Source organism: Glycine max, chromosome 10 (genome assembly GCF_000004515.6).
Source record: "Glycine max cultivar Williams 82 chromosome 10, Glycine_max_v4.0, whole genome shotgun sequence".
NCBI classification, from domain to species: Eukaryota; Viridiplantae; Streptophyta; class Magnoliopsida; order Fabales; family Fabaceae; genus Glycine; species Glycine max.
This window is the reverse complement of record NC_038246.2, coordinates 45,337,556-45,361,106: the sequence shown is the minus strand read 5'-3', so window position 1 is coordinate 45,361,106 and position 23,551 is coordinate 45,337,556. Positions and strand designations below refer to the sequence as shown.

The 23,551-nt window shown below is 30.6% G+C and overlaps 2 protein-coding genes across 7 annotated transcripts; one reads left to right on the top strand and one right to left on the bottom strand.

The window, feature by feature from the left end:
* Positions 1-1,030: 1,030 nt before the first annotated feature.
* LOC100775772 (carboxypeptidase SOL1) lies at positions 1,031-10,488 on the top strand. Of its 4 annotated transcripts, none has more exons than XM_006589419.4 (15): positions 1,031-1,539; positions 1,988-2,057; positions 2,183-2,278; positions 2,486-2,516; positions 2,623-2,679; positions 3,652-3,747; positions 4,288-4,410; positions 4,811-4,915; positions 6,137-6,183; positions 6,987-7,112; positions 7,205-7,307; positions 8,489-8,551; positions 9,120-9,203; positions 9,652-9,715; positions 10,012-10,488. In XM_006589419.4, the coding sequence occupies exons 1-15, from the start codon at positions 1,431-1,433 to the stop codon at positions 10,323-10,325; spliced, it is 1,488 nt and encodes a 495-aa protein (XP_006589482.1). In that variant the 5' UTR covers positions 1,031-1,430; the 3' UTR covers positions 10,326-10,488. The 4 variants fall into 4 exon arrangements, with proteins under 4 accessions (XP_006589482.1, XP_003535561.1, XP_006589483.1 ...); XM_003535513.5 differs by having other exon boundaries at positions 1,036-1,539; positions 1,985-2,057; XM_006589420.4 differs by having other exon boundaries at positions 1,042-1,539; positions 1,985-2,057; positions 2,463-2,516.
* Positions 10,489-11,694: 1,206 nt separating this feature from the next.
* Positions 11,695-18,913, bottom strand: LOC100800051 (probable S-adenosylmethionine carrier 2, chloroplastic). Of its 3 annotated transcripts, XM_014763335.2 has the most exons (13): positions 18,747-18,913; positions 18,545-18,610; positions 18,317-18,441; positions 17,639-17,721; positions 16,602-16,678; positions 15,802-15,892; positions 14,450-14,503; positions 14,279-14,374; positions 13,863-13,952; positions 13,078-13,129; positions 12,538-12,599; positions 12,352-12,432; positions 11,695-12,236 (listed from the first exon to the last, which is right to left on the bottom strand). In XM_014763335.2, exons 3-13 carry the CDS (start codon positions 18,402-18,404, stop codon positions 12,117-12,119), a joined length of 894 nt encoding a protein of 297 aa, XP_014618821.1. In that variant the 5' UTR covers positions 18,405-18,441; positions 18,545-18,610; positions 18,747-18,913; the 3' UTR covers positions 11,695-12,116. The 3 variants fall into 3 exon arrangements, with proteins under 3 accessions (XP_014618821.1, XP_014618823.1, XP_014618822.1); XM_014763337.2 differs by lacking the exon at positions 13,863-13,952; XM_014763336.3 differs by lacking the exon at positions 18,545-18,610.
* Between the last annotated feature and the right edge of the window lie 4,638 nt (positions 18,914-23,551).

The following is a 23,551-nucleotide window of genomic DNA, read 5'->3' as shown; positions in this document are numbered from 1 at the left end:
TACAATCTTATCCACTTTAAAGGCAGTTTGGTATCTAAAAAATCTTACAAGTTGAAGCTACAGTTCTATCCCAACTTGTGATTATTTGAGCATGCGTCATTTTAAGCATTATGTAGAAGACAATCATTTACCAACATAGTTAGTTGATCAAACTTAGAAACCTTTCGGACAATATATTCAATAGGTAAAATCGACACACCAAAGCTATATATTGCAACTAGACGGAATCAATTCCACCATTATCTGAAAGCCAATAAGTGAAGTGACTGAAATATCATAAATGAGAATTTAGCCTGACGGACGCAGCTCAAGTAGATGGATGAGAATTTAAGTGAAAAACCATAAATGCAAATTATGGTTACACCATTTGATCTAAAAACAAAAAGTAAGTTCAAAAGTAATAGTTTTACATTAATTATTTGTTTAGATAATTAAACTTAGAAACTTCCATAAATCCTATTCTTCAAAATATTAGTCACTTAACAATCAATTCCTAAAATCACGCAACAATGACTATCAATCATGAAAGATACTTATCGTAACGTGCAAATGTAACTATTTTTTGGATAAACATAACAAGGGATTCAGATCTTCTCCAATCCAACCCTCTTCATCTCTCTCTTCTTTTCTATTTTTCTTCCATCTTCTACTCTCTTCTATCCTCTCCTCCCTTGTTTTTCCTATTCAAGGATCCACATACACATAACAAGATGATGATGAATAGTTGTCTAACACGCTTTCTAGTTATGTTTTTCGAAAAATACAATATAACAACCTTCACCTAGTCAATTCTTAAATAAGATGATGTTGAAATGACTTGAATGCTGGATTCTCTGCAAGTGTGCCTCCTTCGAGACGGGTAAAGAATCTCCATCGATGCAACTCAAAAGAAGTTCCCACAAAAATTGGCTGTAGCAATTCGTTCAAAATAATGACAAAGTAATATTAGTATTAATTTCTGATTTATTTCGATTGTGACATAACCATATACCATCAACACTAGATTATAAACAAAACGGTCAAATAATAGGTTTCCAGAAAAAGAAAAAGGAATCTGTTCTCAGCATAAAATTCATTTGAGCGAATAATTTTTAATGTAGAGTTTTCAGAAAGTGAAAATAGCTTTGTAACAAAAAGAAGTGAAAATAGCTTTTATTACATGAAAATTTGTGTTTTTTTTTCAAACAATAGATCAAAATCTGATGGGCTTTTCAAAGTCACAGATGGGTGATCATTGAATGAGCCAGCCCACATATAGTATAAAGGTCGCATTTAAAGCCCGAAAAAGAGAAAAAAAAGTGACAACGTTGCTTGAATTTGAAATTTTCGTTTTTTTACGTCACGTGAGTGTCACCGATAAATCGGAACAAAACAAACAACCTTAGCCTGATGCCTGAGTTCTCCGAGCCCGATCATGCATTTCATCGTCCATGTCCATGGATATGAAGATGAACATGCTTTTCTTTCTCGTCCTTTTTGCTTCTGCAATTTCCTCTTCTCTTGCCAAGGGTTCCTTGCAACAAACCCTTCTTCCTTCAGGTCTTCTTTGCATCTCAAACTATGCGTATTGCCTTGCTTCTTCGTTTTTTTTTTTTTTTTGGTTTTTAAATCAACTTAAGACCGGGGGAAAAATGGGTTCTTGCATTTGACCTTTTAAAAAAAAACAACTTGGCTCAACCAATTTGAAACTCATAATTTGACTCCATGAGGAATAAGTTATAATAACTATATTCAAGATTTGGAGTGTTTTTATTTTATTTTATAATGTTCTTTATAAATAATTTTTGGACTCCGTTCTCAGTTTATATTTTTATTTGGATTGTTTTGTTTTGGGAGTGTGAAGTGAAATTTTACAACTCTTGGGAGGGAGGGTGGTCAGAATTTGCATGGTTTGTGATAATTAGCTTGATAACGTTTGTTGTTTAGCTTCAAAAGTGGAATTTTCAATTTGAAGTTTCTAACTACATGTTGTTGTTGGTATTAGAAGAATTCAATGACGGTAGTAATGCAAGCAGTGCAAGGCATTTATTAGAGGATGAGTCTCAGGCTCAGACAAGGTATCTTAATGGATCTTCTCAGTGACAGCTATGATGTAGTTATTGCTATGATTTTCTCTGCATTTAAATTCAAATAGTCATTTTTCATTTTTATTGTTTATTTATTTATTTATTTTCTTTACTAGTGTTGATTTGGCACAAGGATTTATGTCCAATGATGAACTTGAATGGGCCATCCAAGAATTTGGACAAAGATGCAGCAACATTTCCAGGGTATACAGGTGATTCCTCATTCTTGTGCAGTGTTTCTTACTTAATCATATAACTCAAAATTATGCCTCAACTAATGACTTTAGAACTAAATGCTCATTAATTCCTCCTCCTTTCATGAATAAATGAACTTCTTATAAAGTCTGTGCTTCTTGCAATTGCTCAACTGACTTGCAATTTGTTTCTCTCTTTGAGGGATTCTTGGAATGGGCTATCAGTATTGGAAAGAGTGTAAATGGTTTTCCATTGGTAATTTCTTTTTCTTTTCAGAATTCATTCATAATTTACATTTGAATCTAAGTAGTTTCATTTAAGTGAGTGTCGTCACTTTTTTGTTTTTCTTCATTCCATATAGTGGGTGATAGAGATTTCTGACAAGCCTGGAGAAGAAGAGACTGAACCTGCATTTAAGGTGAGTGTTTGCCACCCAATACCAGCGAAGCAACTAGCTTATGATATTGTTTTATTTCAATTTTACTGCTTTTGACGGAGAAATATAACAGACATTTGAAACTTTTAAAGTTAGAATATCATGACACATTGAATAGTAGGAATGGACATAACTTTTCCACTCATATTGTTTTATTTCATTTTTACTGCTTTTGGCGGAGAAATATAACACAGACATTTGAAACTTTTAAAGTTAGAATATCATGACACAATGAATAGTAGGAATGGACATAACTTTTCCACTCATTTTAACCCTCTTAATTCCCTTCTCTTTTTACACTTTACTAAAGTTGATTACTTCCTTGAAAATAGAAAAGGTATAGCATTGTGTTGAAATACCTCTTTTTCTGGGTTATAACTTAAGAATTCAAGTTCATTAATTCCCCTATCTGTGTTGTATGGGATACTTGTCTTGATATTCCAAATTCTCTTTGTTCTTTATTAGGAACACTAGTGCATTCTGCATGCATCAATTTACTGAACTGGCAGGAGATTATTGGGGGTAAGTGATTAAATAATTCAAGGATTTGAAGTCTAAAAGAAATCATTGATTTATAAGTGTGTAAAAGACATTTGTCATAAGAATTCCACTCCATTTTCAATTCCCCTCTAAAATAATGATCTCTGCTAATCTGTAATAAGATACGAAACAATCTTAGGAACTACTACTCATATACTCAATTATTATTTTTTCTTTGATGTTTACATTTTTGCACATAAGGTTTAATGAACTCTTGTTGCATTTTCCCTCAATAAGTTCTTCTTTTATTGGCTTTTTTTCTACTCATATGGATTAGCTGTTTTTTTCTTTTCTGGATATGATTTTTATGCTTGATGTCATATTTAATACTTCTGCTTTAGTGTTAGTTAATTGCCTGAAGAATGTTCTGTAGTCTTGAATTCAGCAATTCTGTGACCATTAATACTGATGCAGTATATTGGAAATGTGCACGGTGATGAACCTGTGGGACGTGAGCTGCTTATATTTTTGGCCAATTGGTTATGTGATAACCATTTGAAGGATCCTTTGGTATTTTTGTTTCCTTTATTTGCACCTATATATTTTGATCTCTTTCCCCGTCTTTGCATACATGACAAATACATGCCTTTGCTGTTATTTTGTTGATGCCGGTGCAAATTTTTAAAGTTTATAAACTGTTGCAATATCTATTATTGAGCACAAAAACTCTATTGACTAGGGAAAATTATTCTACAGCCTGATAACAATCTCTTCATTTATTTCCTCTATTGAAATTTTTATTAAGAAAAAAATAGAAAGAAAATCATCAAATCAAGGCTTTTCCATCCTTCTGTATATCCACTAGTCAAATTTCATGGAAAATCACCGAGGAAGGAATGCTCCATTCATTTCAATTTCAAACTTCGGATCAGTTTGAAAAGACTATTTATGTTAGAAATTTATTCAATAAATAAATATGAACTATATTTCAAATATATTGGAATTCAGATCAGCTTCAGTATTCACATCTTGCATTTTCCAGTGACACTAATATTATTTTATGATTCAGTTCTTACTTTTACAATTTCTGACTTTTGTGACATATTTCAGGCAACATTGATTGTGGAGAATGTTCACCTTCATTTACTTCCATCAATGAATCCTGATGGTTTTAGTTTAAGAAAGCGTGGTAATGCTAATAATATTGATCTGAATCGGGATTTTCCTGACCAGGTATATATCTGTTTTTTAATAGTAATCTGTATACAGTATGTTGATAAAGTTGGTTGAAGGTCATTGTTACTATGAAATCAAATTCTAATATTAGAATCAATATTAATGTTCTCACCTTTATGACTGAGGTTTTACTATTATGTTCATAAGATCATTCTAGTAGTTGATTTACATTTATAAATGTCATTACATAAGTTTATGTTACCTTTAATTGATGATTTTAATATCAGAACCATGAATTTTTACTTTGTGGATGTGAATGTATACATATTTTTATCTTTTTAATTTAATTTAAATTTAAAGTGACACTTTGTATATCATGTTGTTTGTTATAAATGCTGCTATTTCTTGCTAGAGATCATCTGAACACTAACCAACTATGTTTCAAATGAAATAACAGTTTGTTTTTATAAATGATGATGAGGATTCCCGGCAACCTGAAACAAGAGCGATAATGAATTGGTTGAGAGATATACGATTCACAGCATCTGCCACTTTGCATGGGGTATTAATTCTTTGGAATTCACATAATAATTTGCTTGCTTCATTTATTTATTTAATTATTTTTGTGATGTCTACTCTGGGCTGAGCTGTTTATTTCCAGTTTATCTTTTAGTTGTGGGGATCCTGTTATACATCAAGGAATTATATCCTTTCTTTCATTCTACAATATTTCAATTTTCTCCATTCGAAGATATACATGATGCCTGAGCAGAATTATATGGTTTCGGTTAATGGCAATAAGATAAAGTTGTCAAAAGTCATTGAAAACTTGTTATATTTTCAGAAATCTTGAATATGAAGGTAACCAATCAGTTTCCAGTGCCTGCTTCATGCTTTCTGAAATTTTGGAATTTTTTTTCCTAGCAGTTTATTTCATTTGATATTTCTTCTTTCACCCTATGTTTGGATGCAGAGAAAGAAAAGAGGAGTAAAGAAAAAATTTGATTTGAAAAATTCTGTTGTTTGGTTGTAAAGAAAGTAGAGAGGAAAAAAATTTCTAAAAAACAAAATTTTGAAATTTTGTATGTTTTATCTTCATTTCAAATTTCAAATTTTTTTCTCCTATTTTTTCCACTAACACCCTATTTTCTCAATTCTGCACTTTTAGTCCCCCCCCCCCCCCCATCTTTTAATCGAAACATTTCATCCCTCACTTTTAAAAAAATTTCGATTTTAGTCCCCCATTTTTTAATTGAGACATTTCGTCTCTTACTTTTAAAAAATCAGCAATTTTAGTCCTTGTGGCCAATTTCAAACTTTGATCTATGTACTCTGTAAACGTTGATTGACAAATGTTTGTTTATTATGCCCATGACAAATGTTTTTTTTTTTAAATTATTTAATTGCTAACAAGCTTAATTTATTAAAACAAAAATTAAAAAAAGTACACAGTCAACAAGTCTGAAATTGACCAAAGAGACTAAAATCACAGATTTGGGAAAATATGAGGACGAAAATTGCATTTTAGCCTTTAGTTTAAATGAAAATTGAATTTAGGAACTTTTCTGCATGTATTCTGCCAGTGTTTTCATAACTTGTTCATTTCTTTACTGACATTCACTTCTTTTTTTAAATTTTCATTTTATGGTTGAAAAGGCCAACACGTGAAATAACCCTGAATAGTTGATCTCGTTGAATTGGTTTTAGCTCATCTATATTAGTAATTTTCATATTTATACCCAGAATCTGTTTATTAATGGTGTCTTTTTGTTTATAACCTCAGGGGGCACTTGTTGCAAATTATCCATGGGATGGCAGCGATGACAAAAGGTGATAAAATACTTTATTTGTATTCATTCCATGCTATTTAATTTGCATTGTGTCTACTTTGCTACCCATTATGTGTGTTTCCTATATCATATGAAAAGTGCTATTTCAGTAGTTCACCATTTTTTTTTCTACTAATTTTTTTTACCACACAGCTTAGACTTGAAATCTTGTATGGAGCTGAATGTTTGACGGCAAAAAGCCAGTAAGAGAATAAAATCATTGTATCAGAGATGAGAATGTTGCAGTTGATGAGTGGACATACTAGACAACATAGGATTAGACATGATTTACGACTGAACATTATGACATTATTTGATCCATGTCACCGGAAATGACTTGGTTGCTGTTCTTCCAAGAGTGCTGTATTTTAATGTTATTACTTGTTAAGTTGAATATGGTTACCAATCTTTGTTTTCTCAAGTTTTCTTGTTGGATGTCAAATATTTTGCTATTTTAAGGTATTAACATTTTGCAAATGCTATGTTTCAATGTTATCGCTTATTAAGTAGGAATATGCTCACCAAGCTTTGATTGTTGAAGATTTCTTGCTGGCTGTAAAATCTTTTTTTATTCTGTAATTAATGATTTCATGAGATATCAATGAGTTTCAGACCTTATATTAATGTCAACAACACCAAGGGAACTGTGACTTTAGGTCATACATAATGTCAGATACTGTTTATCTCTTCTTGCTTTCAGACCATTTTCAGTGCATTACATTTATATAGAGATGTATATTGAATGACATGCTTCCAATCTGGACTCTTGTGTTGAATTTTTCTATTGATATGAATAAATTACAGGACAAAGTACTATGGTTGTCCTGATGATGATGCATTTCGATTCATGTCAAGTATCTACAGTCACTCTCATTACAATATGTCTTCAAGCAAGGAATTTCTCGGTGGAATCACAAATGGAGCAGCATGGTATTGTTGTATGAAAGTATTGCATAGTAGTTCATGACTGAAATCCTATTCCTTTTAATATGTGCACAATTTACAAATAGTACTGACTGCAGGTACCCTCTATATGGGGGAATGCAAGATTGGAACTATATACATGCTGGCTGTTTTGAGTTGACCCTGGAAATTAGTGATAATAAATGGCCTAATGCTGCTGAGGTTAGTTCTAGCTTCTAAACCGAGCAGTCTTTAAATTTACAAGTATATCTGGAATAAAGCAAAATAATTAGAACAAATTACACTCACATCCCAAGTTTTAATGAAATTACACCTGATATCTTTTCCTTTTCTGACATTACTTTGACCTTCCATGTTCTATACAAATGCATAAGAAATCAGGGGATGTCTGTGTTAACGGGAAGAGTATACTGCAATATGTTGTTGTATAAATTAAGGGAGGCTTCTATAAGGTAAAAAAATGAGTTAAACCTTGGGGTGTGAATGTAATTTTTCCAAATAATTATAAGAGAATACGAAAAAAGTAAGCAAATCTTGAGAGATAGGAATAAGGGATCCCACCGAGGACCCACAAAAACTTGAGATGCATTCTGACATTATTTAAGCATTCTATTTAAAGTTTCCATTGTTAAAACAATTAGGATAAGAGAATATGATTTTAGCTGACCTGTAGATCTGTCTGAACTCTGAAGCCAGATGAATTTCCATTGATAGATAATGAAAGCCAAATTTTAGCAATTCAACTACAACTGTTCATCCTTTTTTAATATTTTTACCCAGATCTTATCTATTCCATCACTAAAAAAATTTCCTGTTTCAATGATCATGACTTTTCTCCCCATCCATTTACACAGCAAGGACTACACCATCAAAATTTATTTCACTTTCTATTTATTGTGTTGTCTTGTCTTATATTTGCTCTTAACCAACATAAGCACGAGATACCGATAGCCATACAGAAGTATGGCCATAAGGCCATAGACTTCCCGTTGACAGAATGGTGGCTAAAAGGAATATTCACTGTTGGAATAACAGCATTTCGACATGGTAGGGAGGAGTGAAGTGTGAACTCTGTCATAGAAAATTATTAAAAGGAGAAACAGGAAGAGAAGGGAGGGTAGGCAAGAATGAAAAAGGTGGAGGGGCTTTGGGAGAGGAGTAATCTTCAGTGTATCTGCAAAATTTCCTTTACTTCCCTGCATTCTCTTCTGTAATTTCAGTCTCAACATAGAGTGGTACCTCTGCTTGTAAGGAGCTTGTTTTCCATTATTTGTACCATAACTCCAAGTATCCATCAGATACTTACTTGGTTTGCATGATTGGTTATTGTTTACTTATCACTATTAAAAGTTTCTTGTGTTGTTTACTTTGTTAATATGCAGCTTCCTTTTCTTTGGAGATACAACAAAATGAGCATGCTTAATCTTGTGGCAAGCCTGGTGAAGGTATGCTGTTTCTGTTAATATGCTTTACATAAAGAACTAATGTGAAATTTATATCCTGTCCTTTTGCTTCGGAATTTTTTTAGGAGCCTTTTCAATGGTTCATGTAAATATTTGAGGGAGGATGTGGGAGACAACATTGCTGAGTGAATGTATAGTTATATACAAGTGACTGTGGTCTTATGTATCAGTTTTATTTATGAAGAGAATGAGGCTCTTTACAGCCTCTTACAAGTGTGTAGTAGAGAGCGCTGCTAATGCAGCTATTATATACAACAAAGAATATATATATTTGATGGAGGGAAAACTGAAAGATTCATTTTCAAAATGTTTGAAATAAGATGTACAATTATATTTGATGGAAGTTCCATATTTTTGTTTATTGAGCTTAGTTGTATTTTTATTCTTTCTGCTATATTTTATTTTATTGGATCAAAAGATGACCTTTTACATTATATTTTAAAATATACTTAGGAGATTGGTTAGCAGATTCTCGTATTTGCCTATGTTTAAGTTGTCGGTGCCATTGCTTTTTATTAAATTGATTGGCTATTTGTATTCTACTCTATAGACAGGAGTGCATGGAAGAATATATTCTTCAGGCGATGGAAGGCCATTACCAGGCTCTATAACTGTCAGTGGAATAAATTACACAGTACGTGTGAAAGTACATGTTCTTTTATCTATTTTTCCTTTTAAACCTCTTGATCTCTATCCTCCCTTCTCTCTCTGTCTTCTGCATGATAGGAAGTATGTATCTCTGCCCATTTTTGTTCAATTAGATAATGACATCAAATTTTTATGTGAAATCCCAATCTTGCTACAGTTTTGTTCAGGCTTCTGTAAAATTCTTTTCCCACTTCCCAGCATTGTCTTTTCTTACAATGCTTGTCTGTAGTTGTACTGCATATTTGATTGATTGATTTATTAGACAAAAATATTTTATTTTTTAAGTTTAGATTTCATGTTTCAAATTTCAATTGATAGCCTATGGATTGTTTTTGTTCCTTTGCTACAATTCTTGATATTTCTCAATTGCATGTTTGTTTTTAAGCTTCAGTTTGATGATGTAATTTGGGTCTGTTAATTTTCTGAACTAACAGGTTAGAGCTGGAAATACTTTTGGTGACTATCATCGCATACTCGCCCCAAGAGATAAATATGAAGGTATTCTAATACAATTCAAATTATTTTGTTATAGTATGGATTAAAGCCTAACTTGAAGATTTTCTGAATTAATTAAAGAATAAGAATGGAATTCTCATGATTTGGTGAAATCTTGGTGAGTAGGCGGGTTCTTAAGTTGTCTGAAGACAAGTTAAATAATAAAATTCCTGGATGGGATATATAGATTTCATAACAACCCAGATGACAATATCCTCTTTCTATTATTATTATTGTTATTAAATTACACAATTTTCAGTTTTAGAGTTTTGTGATCAATTTCTCAATCTAAATTGCAGTAGTGGCAACCATGCCTGGCTACAAATCAAAGAATACAACTATTTGGTTGGACGAAGGACCAGTGACATTGGATTTTGTTCTTGACCCTGAAGTCAGTGTCAAAGGGAGTGTACTACGAAATATCTATGATTGTGACTGTAATGGTGAAAGCAAACAAGAATTTGTTCAGTTTCTTTGGGGAACTCACTTGGAAGTTTTCTTTGTTGTGATTGTTGTTTTAGGATTTTTACTTTTATTATTTCAGAGAAGACAAAAAGTCAAATTTTCAACAAGCAGACAGTCAGCGGGGGCAAAAAGAACTGTTGAGGTCTAAGGTTATTGATATGTAACCCACTAAGGTTGGCCTAGGGGTAAGGAGTTAGGATAGATGCATGAGGATTTAGGTTTGATTTTCATTGTTGTCATTGCACACCAAAAAAGGTTATTGATATGTTGTTTGTATTAAATTCTGTTGTATATTAAAGTGGGTTGAAAAATGAAACCTTTTTCCATGTAAAGATTTCTTCAGATGGCTAACGTGAATTCGTATTATTGAATGCTGTTGTTTAAAGAAATTAAAACTATTTGCATATGGATATTTCTGAAGATGGATGATATTATTTCATGTTACTCAATGCTTCAATTCTTGGCCCATTTCAGTTCTTGAAAAGAACACAGATGATGAAAAAATGAAAATCAAAAGAACATTGCCCAAGATATTCAATTGTATGGACACCTGCAGAATAGTATATCAATGAGATTAACCTTTCAAGTTAGTGATTAATCATGTTAGAAAAGGAAAATTCTCAAAATGTTATTATTATTTTTTTATGAAACATCTTATGAATGCATATTAAGTGAAAGAGAGGTACTTGCAACACACTCTTTTTAACACATTTTGTTGTTGATTAAAATTTATTAAAAGTTATAAAATTCAAGGGGAACTTATAAAATGGGAAGTGACTCAGCAAAAATTGTAATTCTTAATAAATCAGTCAATAATAGAAAAAAATTGTTCAAAAGAGTGTGTTCCCTCAAGTGGAATCCACTGAGCTGTGTATGTGCAGGCTTGTGATCCCTTAGCACAAATTAAAAGGCAAGAGAAACTATAGTGCCACTGTGCCACATTACACGATCACATGAACCATTTTAGGGAAAATTCAACTTAGGGCATATATATATATATATATATATATATATATATATATATATATATATATATATATATATATATATATATATATATATATATATATATACATCCTTGTTTTTGCACGGGTATAAGCCACTCAAACAAAAAAAACCCCCGTGATTTTCAGAGAAATTGAAACGCACCATTTGAGCGGGAAAAATATCATAAAAACTTGATCTGCAATAGCTGTACGGTTCCAATTTATAACTTGCTTTATATTTAATAGTGTCCATTACTAAATTTTACTAATGTTTTGAAAATTTCCACCCCCTGAAAAGTATGTAGCCCTCAAACGATATATCAACGCCATTGACTTCAATTTTACATACTCCATGCAAAAGGTTGTACAGATCGAAGATAAACAAGATGCTAAGGGCCTATTTATTTTTAAGTTGGATAAAGTTAATTTTAAACTGTTAAATGCAATTAAAATATGTATCGAATTGATTTGTTGTAAACTTACGACATGTTTTTCATTAAAAAGTGTGAAATGAATTTTAGAGGGTAAGTATATTATGAACTCCAATTTATTTCATCCAATAACCCTGCTCTCTATTGTTTAGTATTTGAATAAAACAAATGAGACTGTGAGAATCATTTTCTGCAGTCCAAAAATAGAAAAGATGAAAAAAAAAAACAAATAAATTTACATTTGTTACAGTCTCTGCTTTGTCAGCCTATTTAGAGAAAACTCCAGGCAGGCCCAGATTTTATTCAGGCTTTTATGACAAAGCCCAAATTTCAATTGAGGCTTGAATTTCCAGGTCCTAACTTAAGGGCTTGTCTTGAACTGAACCCTTTTAGGCCCGGCACCAATTTAGGAATGAAGCAGAGGAAGAAGCTGAACAAAAACTGGCTCAATGTCAATCATGGAATTAAAACTAAATGTGCATTGCAACATCATCATCAGCTTAATCCCTGCCTAGAAGAAACTCAATTCTGAGTCTCAGCTTTGGAGTGCCGTTTCTGAGCAAGAATTTTCTTAGTCTTCTCAAGAACACAAAAAAATATTGAACCTCCAATTCCTATCCACAAAACTCTAGGCCCAATACCCTGCAGGACAGTGCAAATGTAAAAAAGTTAATAGTATTAGGCATTCAGTAAGCTATTGGGTTAAAGAATACAAATAATGATTAGTGTTACACCGAATCTTAAGAAATATCCATACTTTAAAAAGAGCATGACTTCCTTCTTCTTTAACTATTGTTCTCACACAATCAGAAATGCCTTTGTAATGGTTTTGTGATCCCTGAAGTGAGAGAGAGAGAGATTTCAAATCAAACATGTTTGAAAAAAGAGGGAAAGCAACATAGTAAACCTTCAAATAGTAAGAGAAGAAAAAAATTCTTTGTACCTGAACCATCAATCTGGTCTTTACTACATCAAGAGGAGTTGTAACTGCTCCAGTTACCGCACCTATCAGGAATCAATTTTACCATTTTCAGTTCAAACAAATTAAGCTGGGCAGGGTACTAAATTTGGTTGTAACAATGCTTCCTTACCGCCTAGTTACTAGTTTAAGTTATTAGTTCATGTTGCAAATTGTCATACTATTTTACTATCTTCCCTCTAATGGGACTTTTACCAACTTGCAGGCCCAGCTAATTATGAAATAGTTTATTCTTTCACAGAAAATATTATGACAAAGATTAGGAAATTAGTTAGAAAAAATAAGGACCAAGAGCCAATATATAAAAATTAAAGGAAAAAATTACTGATTATGATATCCTATTATAAGAAACCAAGATAAAAGAATATAAATTTCATATGAATTCAGCTATACAAGTTTGTCATGAATTCCTGGAAGTAAAGAGTAGCATATACTTGAAGAATGAACATAAATATCAAAGAATCATTGAATATTTCAACAGGGCTTTTAATAGATCTGTAGTACCAGCCACTGCCCCAAGCATAGCATTCTCTGGATCATTAGGATCTCTTTTTGCCTGCAAAAGTGCAAAGAAACAAAAATTCAGAAACAATGAAGTCTCTTGAGAGCCTTTTGTTGGGGATAGATAATAGAAAATTTTATTAGACAGAAAGATGACAAAGTACAAGTATGGAGAGAAGATATCATCCAAAGTAGAGTGAATGAAAAAAAATAAGATACAAGGAGTGAGCCCAAGTTTTTTAGTAGGACTCATAAAATTCACCAAATAATAGAGTGCGTTCGAAAGAGGGGTATGAATGAGAGTGTTGTTAGAATTGTTCAAGAACCTATACATCAATCATTATGGTGAAAAAAAATGAGAAAGAAGATTTGGTTTGAAGACTAAATTCTGTTTACTCAACTTTGTTGCATCTCTCAGCCCCTCATTTGCAACAAGAGCCGCACCCAAAAGTTGTTTACTCGGAATGAAATCCCTTTGATTTCCCAAAATGGTATCTTATAGCACCTATGCTAGAAGTAGAAGCCAAACCAATGGGCCTAATGTCCTTAATCCTGAGCTAATTACAATAATATCTAACAAATGATGCCAGAAATTCAATAAAGAATTTAATATTCACCACAAAAATTCTAATGAGCATAACCTTACTTTTCTTCAACTCATACACAAATGAAATATATAATTTCACATGAAACAAAATGCTTCTTTTTTTTAAATAGATGATTTAGAACCAATGAGAACTTTTATAAAGTCCATATAAATCAATAGACACTTCAAATAATAAGCTTACCGCTAATTTATACCCAATACGGAGCTGCTCATAAATGCATAATTCTATAGCATCAAATGGTAAATCTCGCAATAAGAAAGATCCATATCCCTATAATCTCATTAAAACAAAATTAGAGGTCAAGGCTGGTAAAACAAAAAACTAAAGTTAGCATATATAATTATATATAATATTCAAATAGCAAGTAAAATGGAAAAGCCAAAAAATAATGTAAAAAGGCATTATGGATCTGATCATAATTCTGCAAACAACATCATATCTCCTCTCTCTTACATAAAACTTCCTCACAGAGTTCTCAGAATAAAAAGCACCACCCAGAACAATATTTTAAAGCGGAAATCATATGCTACCTTGAAATTAATAACTAATTAACAGTGACTCCTAACTCCTAAAACATAAAATTTAGTAATACATACCGCAAAAAGACCTTTAAAACCCTCATTAGCAACAATAAGACGGACAGCATCTGGGGCTGATTTAAATTGCCCAATCTGCATCCTTTGCTTAACAACCTAGAAAGACATGAATATATTCCAAGTTCAAGAAAGCAGAAAATATTTGGCAACAAAAGAAGTAAAGCTAATTACCTCAGTTGGAACACGAACAACAGAAGAAGCAATGCCTCCAATAGCACCTGCAGCCTGCACTCAGCTTCAGAATATCAAAATATGAAAAAATAAAAATAAATGTCACCCAACTTCAAGGTCAGGGCACCGGGCTAAGGGCATGTGTGCCAATAATTTAAGACAAGCTTGATGCTGGGCAGATCAACATAATAGCTCACCAAAAAGTTCAGTGGGCTAGTCATTAATAAGTTTTATAACTTCTATTTATCTGTTTCAGTTTATATGCATTCTGATTTTTTTTTCTATGGCACTAGAAATAGTGCAAAATAAGGCCCAACAGCCCAAGATACAATAAAAATTGATATGCAATTTAAAAGGTGCATATCAAACTAGAAAATCTCCTTTCAAGTCAAGCATAAGCCTAGACACAAACTCTTTCATTGTTCAAATTGAGCTTGTGCAACTAGATAATTGACTCGACCTATGGCCTAGTTTGGATAAATTTCTCGATAAACATTTGTAACAGAAGAAATAGGGAGGTAAAATGAATCAAATTTCTCTCATAAATTAAAATAATGTTATACGCCTCAGATTATGTAATGTTTGTATACCAATTTGCAGATTTTATAAGCAAAGGTACATAAGTTGATTTTAAATGAGAAGAAGTTTGATGCATTTTACCTCTTCACTTTCTTCTCCTATATGTACTTGATGAGAAGTTTATCTAAACTGGACCCCTATGTAGACTGAGGTTTTATGAAGTTGTTCTACTGTAAGTGTTGCAGACCATTGTAAAATATTATAAAGCTGCTATTTTATTGGGTTCTTTGGTAAAAAAAAAATTGGTGAAATTTCTTCTAAATTTGGTAAATAACTAAAATTACAAAATATTGGATATCATAAGTCTACAAGGTTTTAAATTAGAAAATATTTACTTTGGGGCGTCACATTTTACTTTGCACTTTGCAGTGTCTTCCACATTTTGTTTACAAATGTTGAAATGTACCTACAATATGCATATATAATAAGACATGTTTGGGGATATACTTCAGTGGCACCCTTGCATTTCAATATTATATATAAAAGAACTATGTTCTCATGTTTTTGGTCATGTACCGACCTTGCTGCCACTCCTGGTTTGTGTATCCTAGGATTTCTCAACTAATCAATGCTATGAAACCAGCAAATTGGTATACAAACATAAAAAAGTAACATAAGAATTCTGAAAGTGGCTAGGGGTGGAAAGGCATCATCAGTTCATCACATAAATATCTAAGGTGAAAGTTGGTAGCACATGGCAAATAATGTCACATTGTCACCACATACATAATTTGAACAGATTGTCTCTTTTATAATAAAGAGAGCCAACTTACAAAATGAGCCACGGCACTGAGATTTTCAGGCAATGACTTTAGCAATTGCTGCTTTGTGGGTTCATACACACCAATAAAAATTGCTGAAGCTCTGCAAGAGAAGAAGAATGGTCTATCAGGCATACGTACAGCACTAATCAATTAAGAAACTATTTTTACCAAAATGAAAGAATGTTAAAGTCAATGTATCCTGAAAAACTATCTTCTTGCGGTAGATTGTGTTTTCAAGATTTAAAATATGATTATCTTCCTCAAAAAGTAATTATATTTTGTCATGCTTAGGTGCTAATACTGTGATTAGAATTTATAAGTTAGAACAAGATCAATGTTAACTTGAGTCATAAATCATAATAGTTATCAAGTTATGGGTATTAAAGAAGCTGAGATAGTTCTGTGTATAGAAATTTCTGGGTTGATAGTACCTGTACTATTGCTTATTTACTCGGTTCAAAATCAGAATACAGGCCATCTTTTTCCCCAATGTAAATATACAAACCACCTTTCCAGAAACTAAAAAAATTACTTTATCCCAAACAAGAAGTTAGAAAGAAGTTCAAGCAAATGACTATAGGGAAAAAACAGATTCCTCTAGCCAATTCCTAAAAAATAAAACTAGAATCAGAAAGTTTTCATGCTTAAGTTCATAGCACATAGGCTATAGTATTTAATTAGCTTGAATCCAAATAAGTTCGTCACACAAAAATATTAAGTGAAAAGCAGAGTAACAAGATTAACAAAAAAAAATTAATTGTCCTAATGACTGCAAAGGATAAGGTAATATGAAAAAAAAGTTTACTCACGGTAAGACACCAACAATATTTCCAGCCAACCCAGAGTACAGACCCTTCAAAACAATTTTCCCTCCGTCGCGAGCAACCTGATATAGGATGGAATACGATATACAATCAAATTATAATGTAATGAAAAGGTAGATATTAGAGAAGCAAATCAAAACTTGACAATAGATTCCATCCAAACATCAATAACTACAAGCCAGTCTGTTTCACAATCTAAGCACTGCAACTGGAGAAAAATAACATGGCCAAGGTACTTGTTGCAAAAGGAAGATTTTCATGCATTGATCAAAGTAAAATGCCATTTGGTAGCTTATACAACAAACAGATGCTAACAAGAAATGGTGAAGGGGAAATGGAAAAATATTACAAGACTAATATTTTTGTAAGAATATATAAAAATATCTTATCATATCTTAGCTTATCCTCTAGGATTAGTTTCTTTATTTCCTCATTATCTCATAAGATCAGTTACCATTTTTCCATATCATGATTTGTTTCCCTAAGTTAGGATTATGATCAGTATAAATAAGGATCAATACTCTTGGTTTTATGAACATATCAAATATAATCACACTGTAGTACATCTCAATTAATATTAATTTAGTGTTTCATTCTTTTATTTCCTTTCCTCCTCCTATACTGAAAACACCATAATTTTCAACAATTCTATCAATTTTATCCCTAGGAAGATGAAATATTACAAGTTAAGAAAGTTCATTGCACTTCTCCATTAGCAAAATAGTTCACACCAAACAGGATAAAATGAATGTTGAACAAAGTCTATATCTCATGCATGAGTATAATTTGAATGACACATATTAAGTGACAATTATGACATTTACAGAATCCGACCTTTGACATGAACTAACATTTGGAAGCCACACTACAATACAGACTGCATTTTCAGACCAACAATACATGTTGCCTCTTGTATAACAAACCATAAATTTGATTATTTCTGATTGGCTTCCTAGTTCCTCCTTCCCTCCCACCCTCACCAGACAAACATAAACAGACGGATTAGAATAAAAGGTTTTCACCTGTAGTCGAGTTTTGATGGTATCAATGGGGTATAAAGCTGTTTCTACAACAACACCAGCAGCACCTCCAGCAATGCAACCATCTGCAATTAGATCAATATTCATAACTCATAAGTATGTCCCACAACAATATATTAATAGTACAAGACAATAGACATATGTGATAAGATGCAACTTATAGCCGGTTTGAGTTCCAATTCCAGACCCAACATCATGAAAGGTAACTATCCATACAAATAGAAACATTGTTGGCCATTTTTCTCTTAAAAAATGAAACAAAACATTCGAATATCCAACTAAGAAGACAACACTTGCCACAGAAGTTGTCATGATCATCAATTTTTTTTTCTCTTAAAAAATGAAACAAAACATTCGAATATCCAACTAAGAAGACAAAACTTCCCACAGAAGTTGTCATGATCATGAATTCAAAATGGTATATACAAAAGGGAAAAAAACAAGTCTTTAAAACAGAAATTACAATTTCAAGATTTTTCAACTTCTAATAACAACATTATATGTCACTGATCTCATTATCTGCTCAAAATGTAGCATAGACAATGCAACATATGCATAATGTCATCATAAGACAGACTAGGCCAATATTTAAACACCAAAGGATTGCAGTTTTTCTATCCATACATGTACAGAATCTTCAACTGGAATGGCAATACTTACCATATAAAACACGTAAAAAGTCAAATGGTTTTTTCTCTCCTTGACTGATGGACAAGAAGAACTTATCTTGATCCTTTTGAACAGACATTTTAGACTTCAATGCATCTGTACGTTACGGTTTGACACTGCAGTTTTCAAGGTATTGCTTAAAAAAAAAGGTATTGCTAAAAAATTAACAGAAAAAAAACTAAATAATAAAAAAAAATCCTCCTTGAGTTTGAGACTCACTTCGTTAACTACCCATTATTCAATCTCTCATTCTAGAGAAAAGGAACAGCATGAAGAACCTTTAGGCTAACAGTGGGATCAGAATGAAAGTCAAAGTCATATAAACAAAATTTGAGAAAAACCCGTGTCAAACGCGATACAGTAATAGCTATGAAGAACCGTAGTTATTGAAAATTGAAAAGTTGGGGAGGGATTGGAATACCAATTGAATCTGGGTGGGGACTTTTGGAGGTTATTGGCAATGTGCAAAGCCAAAGATCAAAGCTTTATCTAACAAAACAAAAACTCTCCAACAATTTAACCAGTTTCGTGTCCTCCCATACGAGTTGCGGCGAAGTGGAAAAACCAAACCCTCGACCAAATGTGTTTTACCTGGGTTTATTTACTAATTACTAATATTTATCTGATGTCATCCTTCGATTCATTTCTTCATAAAAAAAAAAAAAAAATTACTATCTTTATTTTACGAATTTTATCCTTTAAGTTTTTTTTTAAGTTTAATCATTCAAATTTTTAATTTCATCCATTTTATAACCTTAATTTGTGATTGTGAATTTATCACCAAAATTTTAATTTTTCTACATTTTACCATTATATTCATGATAAAACTACATTGTTTCATAAAAAAATTTAATTTATTTTTATGACAGATAAAAATGGGTAAAATATACAAAAATTAAAAACTTAAATGATAAATTTTGCAGAAAAAAACTTACATGAAATTTTTTAAAATAATAAAAGTTGTACGATAAAATGTAAAATTAAACCTAAAAAAATATTTTTTTTGCAAGGGGATAAATTTATTTTAATTTTTAATCATTTAAATTTTCTTTTTTTATAATTATTTATTATTATGTGTTTTTATTATAATTTTTTAGATTTTAGACTATTACTAAATTATTATTGTAATAAATTTTAATATATTTTTCTTAAGATTATAGTCTTAATTTACTATTACTTTTTTTTACATTTTATTAGTATTATAAGTGTTTTATTTTATTTTATATTTTTTGAAGGTTATAATATTAATATATATATATATATATATATTTATATTATAAATATTATTTTTAATTAGTATTTAAAGCTTTTTTATGATATTTTAAAATATAATTATATTATTACTAGAGGATAATTGATTTTCTATTCTAGATAATTTGAAGTTTAAGATTATTTTAATCTGAATTAAATTATTTTTATTATTATATGTTATATTCTTATTGTATTTATTTATTTGTTATAATTTTATTTTGAAAATAAAATTTAATAACATACCATGACAATTAGTTGTGCATATTTTTAATATTTTTTAAAATCAACATTTTTATTATTATTTTAATATATGACATTTTAAATATTTATTACAACATCATTAACAAAAAATTGTGCATTACCAAAAAAAAATATTTACTATAATATTATTTAACTTTTAGTACAGCGTATACGTAGTTTTTTTCTGTCAGATTATTTAACATTTAATATTATTTTAATCTTATTTTGAATATAATTTCTAAAATTTTAATTTTCACAAATTGCTATACTCTCATATTCACAAGTGGTTGAGCAACAAACTTTTCTAAATTTGTTAATCTACTAAAAAATTTATTCATTTTTTTGGTAGACTTCTATTACATATGATAAAGTATTTTGTTGATAACTTTAGTATGAAGCAGCTATAGGATTAGCAACATAGATAGAGACAATCTCTTTATATTGAGTTATAGGAGATCTTGATATGTTAATTACATAATATTTATGTTTTGAGAAGTTAGGATGATATGTATGAATTGTATGGTTTTCTATTTTTTTAGTTGAAGTATTCATCTATGTTTATGCCAAGGACCTAGGTTATGTTGTGTGGTTCTTACACTTGATTGTTGGGTTGGTTATGTGTATATTTGTATAACTTCACATAAATGGATTGTCCAGTTTACAAGAAAGACTGCTAAATTTTTTAGTCTCTTTATTTGTTTTATTTATATATTGATATAATATTATCCTTAAGTTCATCTGATTATGTGAATTATATGGTCCAAGAATAAATCGTGAGACATGACTCTCCTCAAGAATCTCTATCAACTTCCTTGTGTGCCTCTTTCTTCTCAAATTTCACCCTTACCTGACTGCATGGTAGCATCTCATCTTCTCCCCACTGGTCTCTTTTTCTTTCATTTGCTTTATCTCATGCCACCATGGTGGGGTTTTGGCTTGCATTTTATTTTGGAACCAAGATATGGTGACTTGTGGCTGAAAAGTGCAAACACTATGTTTGACTTTGTTTTACTTAATTGAGGTTCAAACTTGTCATAAAACTAATTATAAAACATTATTCGTTAATATATATTTTCGGGAGTTTAAAAGCGCTATAAATCATGTTTATAAAACCGGCAATAAACACGTTGTTAGTAATTTCAACCATTTTTTTTAATAATGTCAACTGTGAGGATCAAAATAAGCTAATTCCAAATTAAGGGACTAAAAAATATTTTTAAATTTAAGAGATAAAAAAAAACTTTAATCCAAATTTAAGAAACTAATAAGATATTTGATAACACTGACGTGTCATATTAAAATTTATGTGACAATTGTTGACATGATCTCCATTAACCATATCAATGGTTTCATTATTGGTGTTAGTGGTTAGATATTAAAAACGTATTTTTAAAATTTTTGAAGAATTAAAATAATTTTTAAAATTTGTAAAACAAAAAAAAAATTTATACCTAATTTCAAAAACTAAAAATACAATTTAGCTAAATATATATTATCCACGTTTATAATATTTGTACAGTGATATTGTATATTGTATAGCATGGGGAAAGAGCTGCGCCACAACATACATTTCATTTACATGTGTGGGGAAATATAGCAATAATCAATTGACTAACTTTCTGACAAATACTTTACATATAAATGTTCTCACATCAAGGACCATTGAAATTGGTGGGGACATATATAGATAAGAGCAAGAATCCTATGATGAGTGTGTCAATAAATAATGCATGGTAAACATGTAAAGGTTCAGCTGACTCCTCTCACTCTCACGTATGTATCACTCTGCTTTCTAAGTTTTTGATTTGCCTTCTTTCAATTAAGAATGCCATTGTTCAGTTATCCCTTCATACGTGCCTTATTAAATGGGTAGTACTTTGTTTTAATACCAATGACTGATGAATTATTAAAAAAAAACATCAGAATAGGGCAAGCCAACTAATTAATAAGCAGTCAAATGGATTTTCCTATTATAATAGGAGAAATTAAGAAGCCACATGTGATTAGAGATACTCAAGTAAATTTGATATGTGCTGCTTATTCTTTGTTTATTTCTAATATATGTCACAGGAAGCTTTTTTATTTTCATTCTTCTATTTTTTTTGTTGTTGAATTTTTCATTCTTCTATATATTGAGGCTTTAAACGTGAAATTTTCTATTTATTATTACAAAACTTTCCGAAAGTACGACTCAACAAGTGCTGCAAACTGCAAACTAAACAAACACAAATAAACAAGTAAATTTTGTACTTTCAATCAATAAACTTATAGGAAACACTTTAAAATAAAGTATAATAGTTGGACATAGAAACATCCGAAAATTTGTTTTATTTTTTAATTATGAAGCGATCCATTTTATATCATATTAAAAAAATTAAGAACGTTAGGTATAAAATCATTTAAAGCATCTTAGTTTCTTTAAAATCGAGTTGATATTAATTTTTAAAAACTAATATATTATTTTAGTCTTTCAATCATAAAATTACGTTAGATAGTTATTTTTCAAAGAAGAATGAAATTTAAAACTTAAATTAGTTTTATTTTTATCGTCAAAGAATTAAATAAATATCAAATTCTTATGATTGAAAGAATAAATTGATGCTTTTTGATTAGTTACTAAAAACAAAGTAAAATTTTCATTTTAAATCACAAATTAGTATCAATTCTTTTTTTAGAAAATTAAATTCATATGAATCCAGTCTAACCTAAAATAAAAGAATACTTAAAGTCTTACAATTCTTTATAGGAGAGTTATAAAAATCTATAAAAATGGCGAATATATTGATTTTATATTTGAAAACAATCATGATAATTTTTTTTGGAACGAAAATCATTTTATATTTTCTGAAAATGTTTTTAGAGATTATTTTAATATTTTTAAAACATGTTATATAAAAAAATATTTAACATTTTAAATCAAAAAGCATCTAATAAAAAACATGCAATAAAGGTTAAGAGTAATAAATTATGCTATAAAAGTTTTAGAATCACTTGACTTGACGAGCAAATGAAGAGCGAGATACTGTTTGGAAAAAAAGTGTGGTTATGAGTACATGACAATAACATGTGATGTGAAAAGGAGTGATTGAAATATTGACGTAAAAATTGTGATAAATCCATTTGAGTATTGGCATAAATTCCTTTTTCAGTTAATAACAGTTATTTCGATTATAATATCTCGATCTAAGAAAATATTAAAACATCTCAATATAATGCAATATAAAGACAAGTCACCTAAAAACGATCTGTTATTATAATTTATTATGCTATGTAATGCCAGACACAACCGTCCATGTCCTGAGGTTCATATACTCATCTTCAACGCTCATGGCCCAAGAATTGTTACCTTATCCACTTGAAAGAGTATTTATTAATTGCCTTGTGTTATTAAAAAATCTTTATCTATTTTCTTATTTATTCATATTTTTTATACTGCTTAAAAAATCTTACAAATAGATTCATAGATTATTTACTAATTATATTAATCTTCGTTGGCCTTTAAAAGCTATTCTTTTGGAGCCGTGTTAGCTGATTCTGAACGGCATTATTTTTGTCCTCAATTAACAATTAACTGCACTTCTCGTGGAGGACGCGGTTCATCTTTGAGACAATTTTGACCTTTTATTTGTTGTAAAACATGGCCCTTTGACTCTTCCTTATCCTTTCTTTTTCATAATGATGAACTTAAATTTTTTCATATAGTTTTACAGAAAAAAACAAGAACGTGAGCTTTTT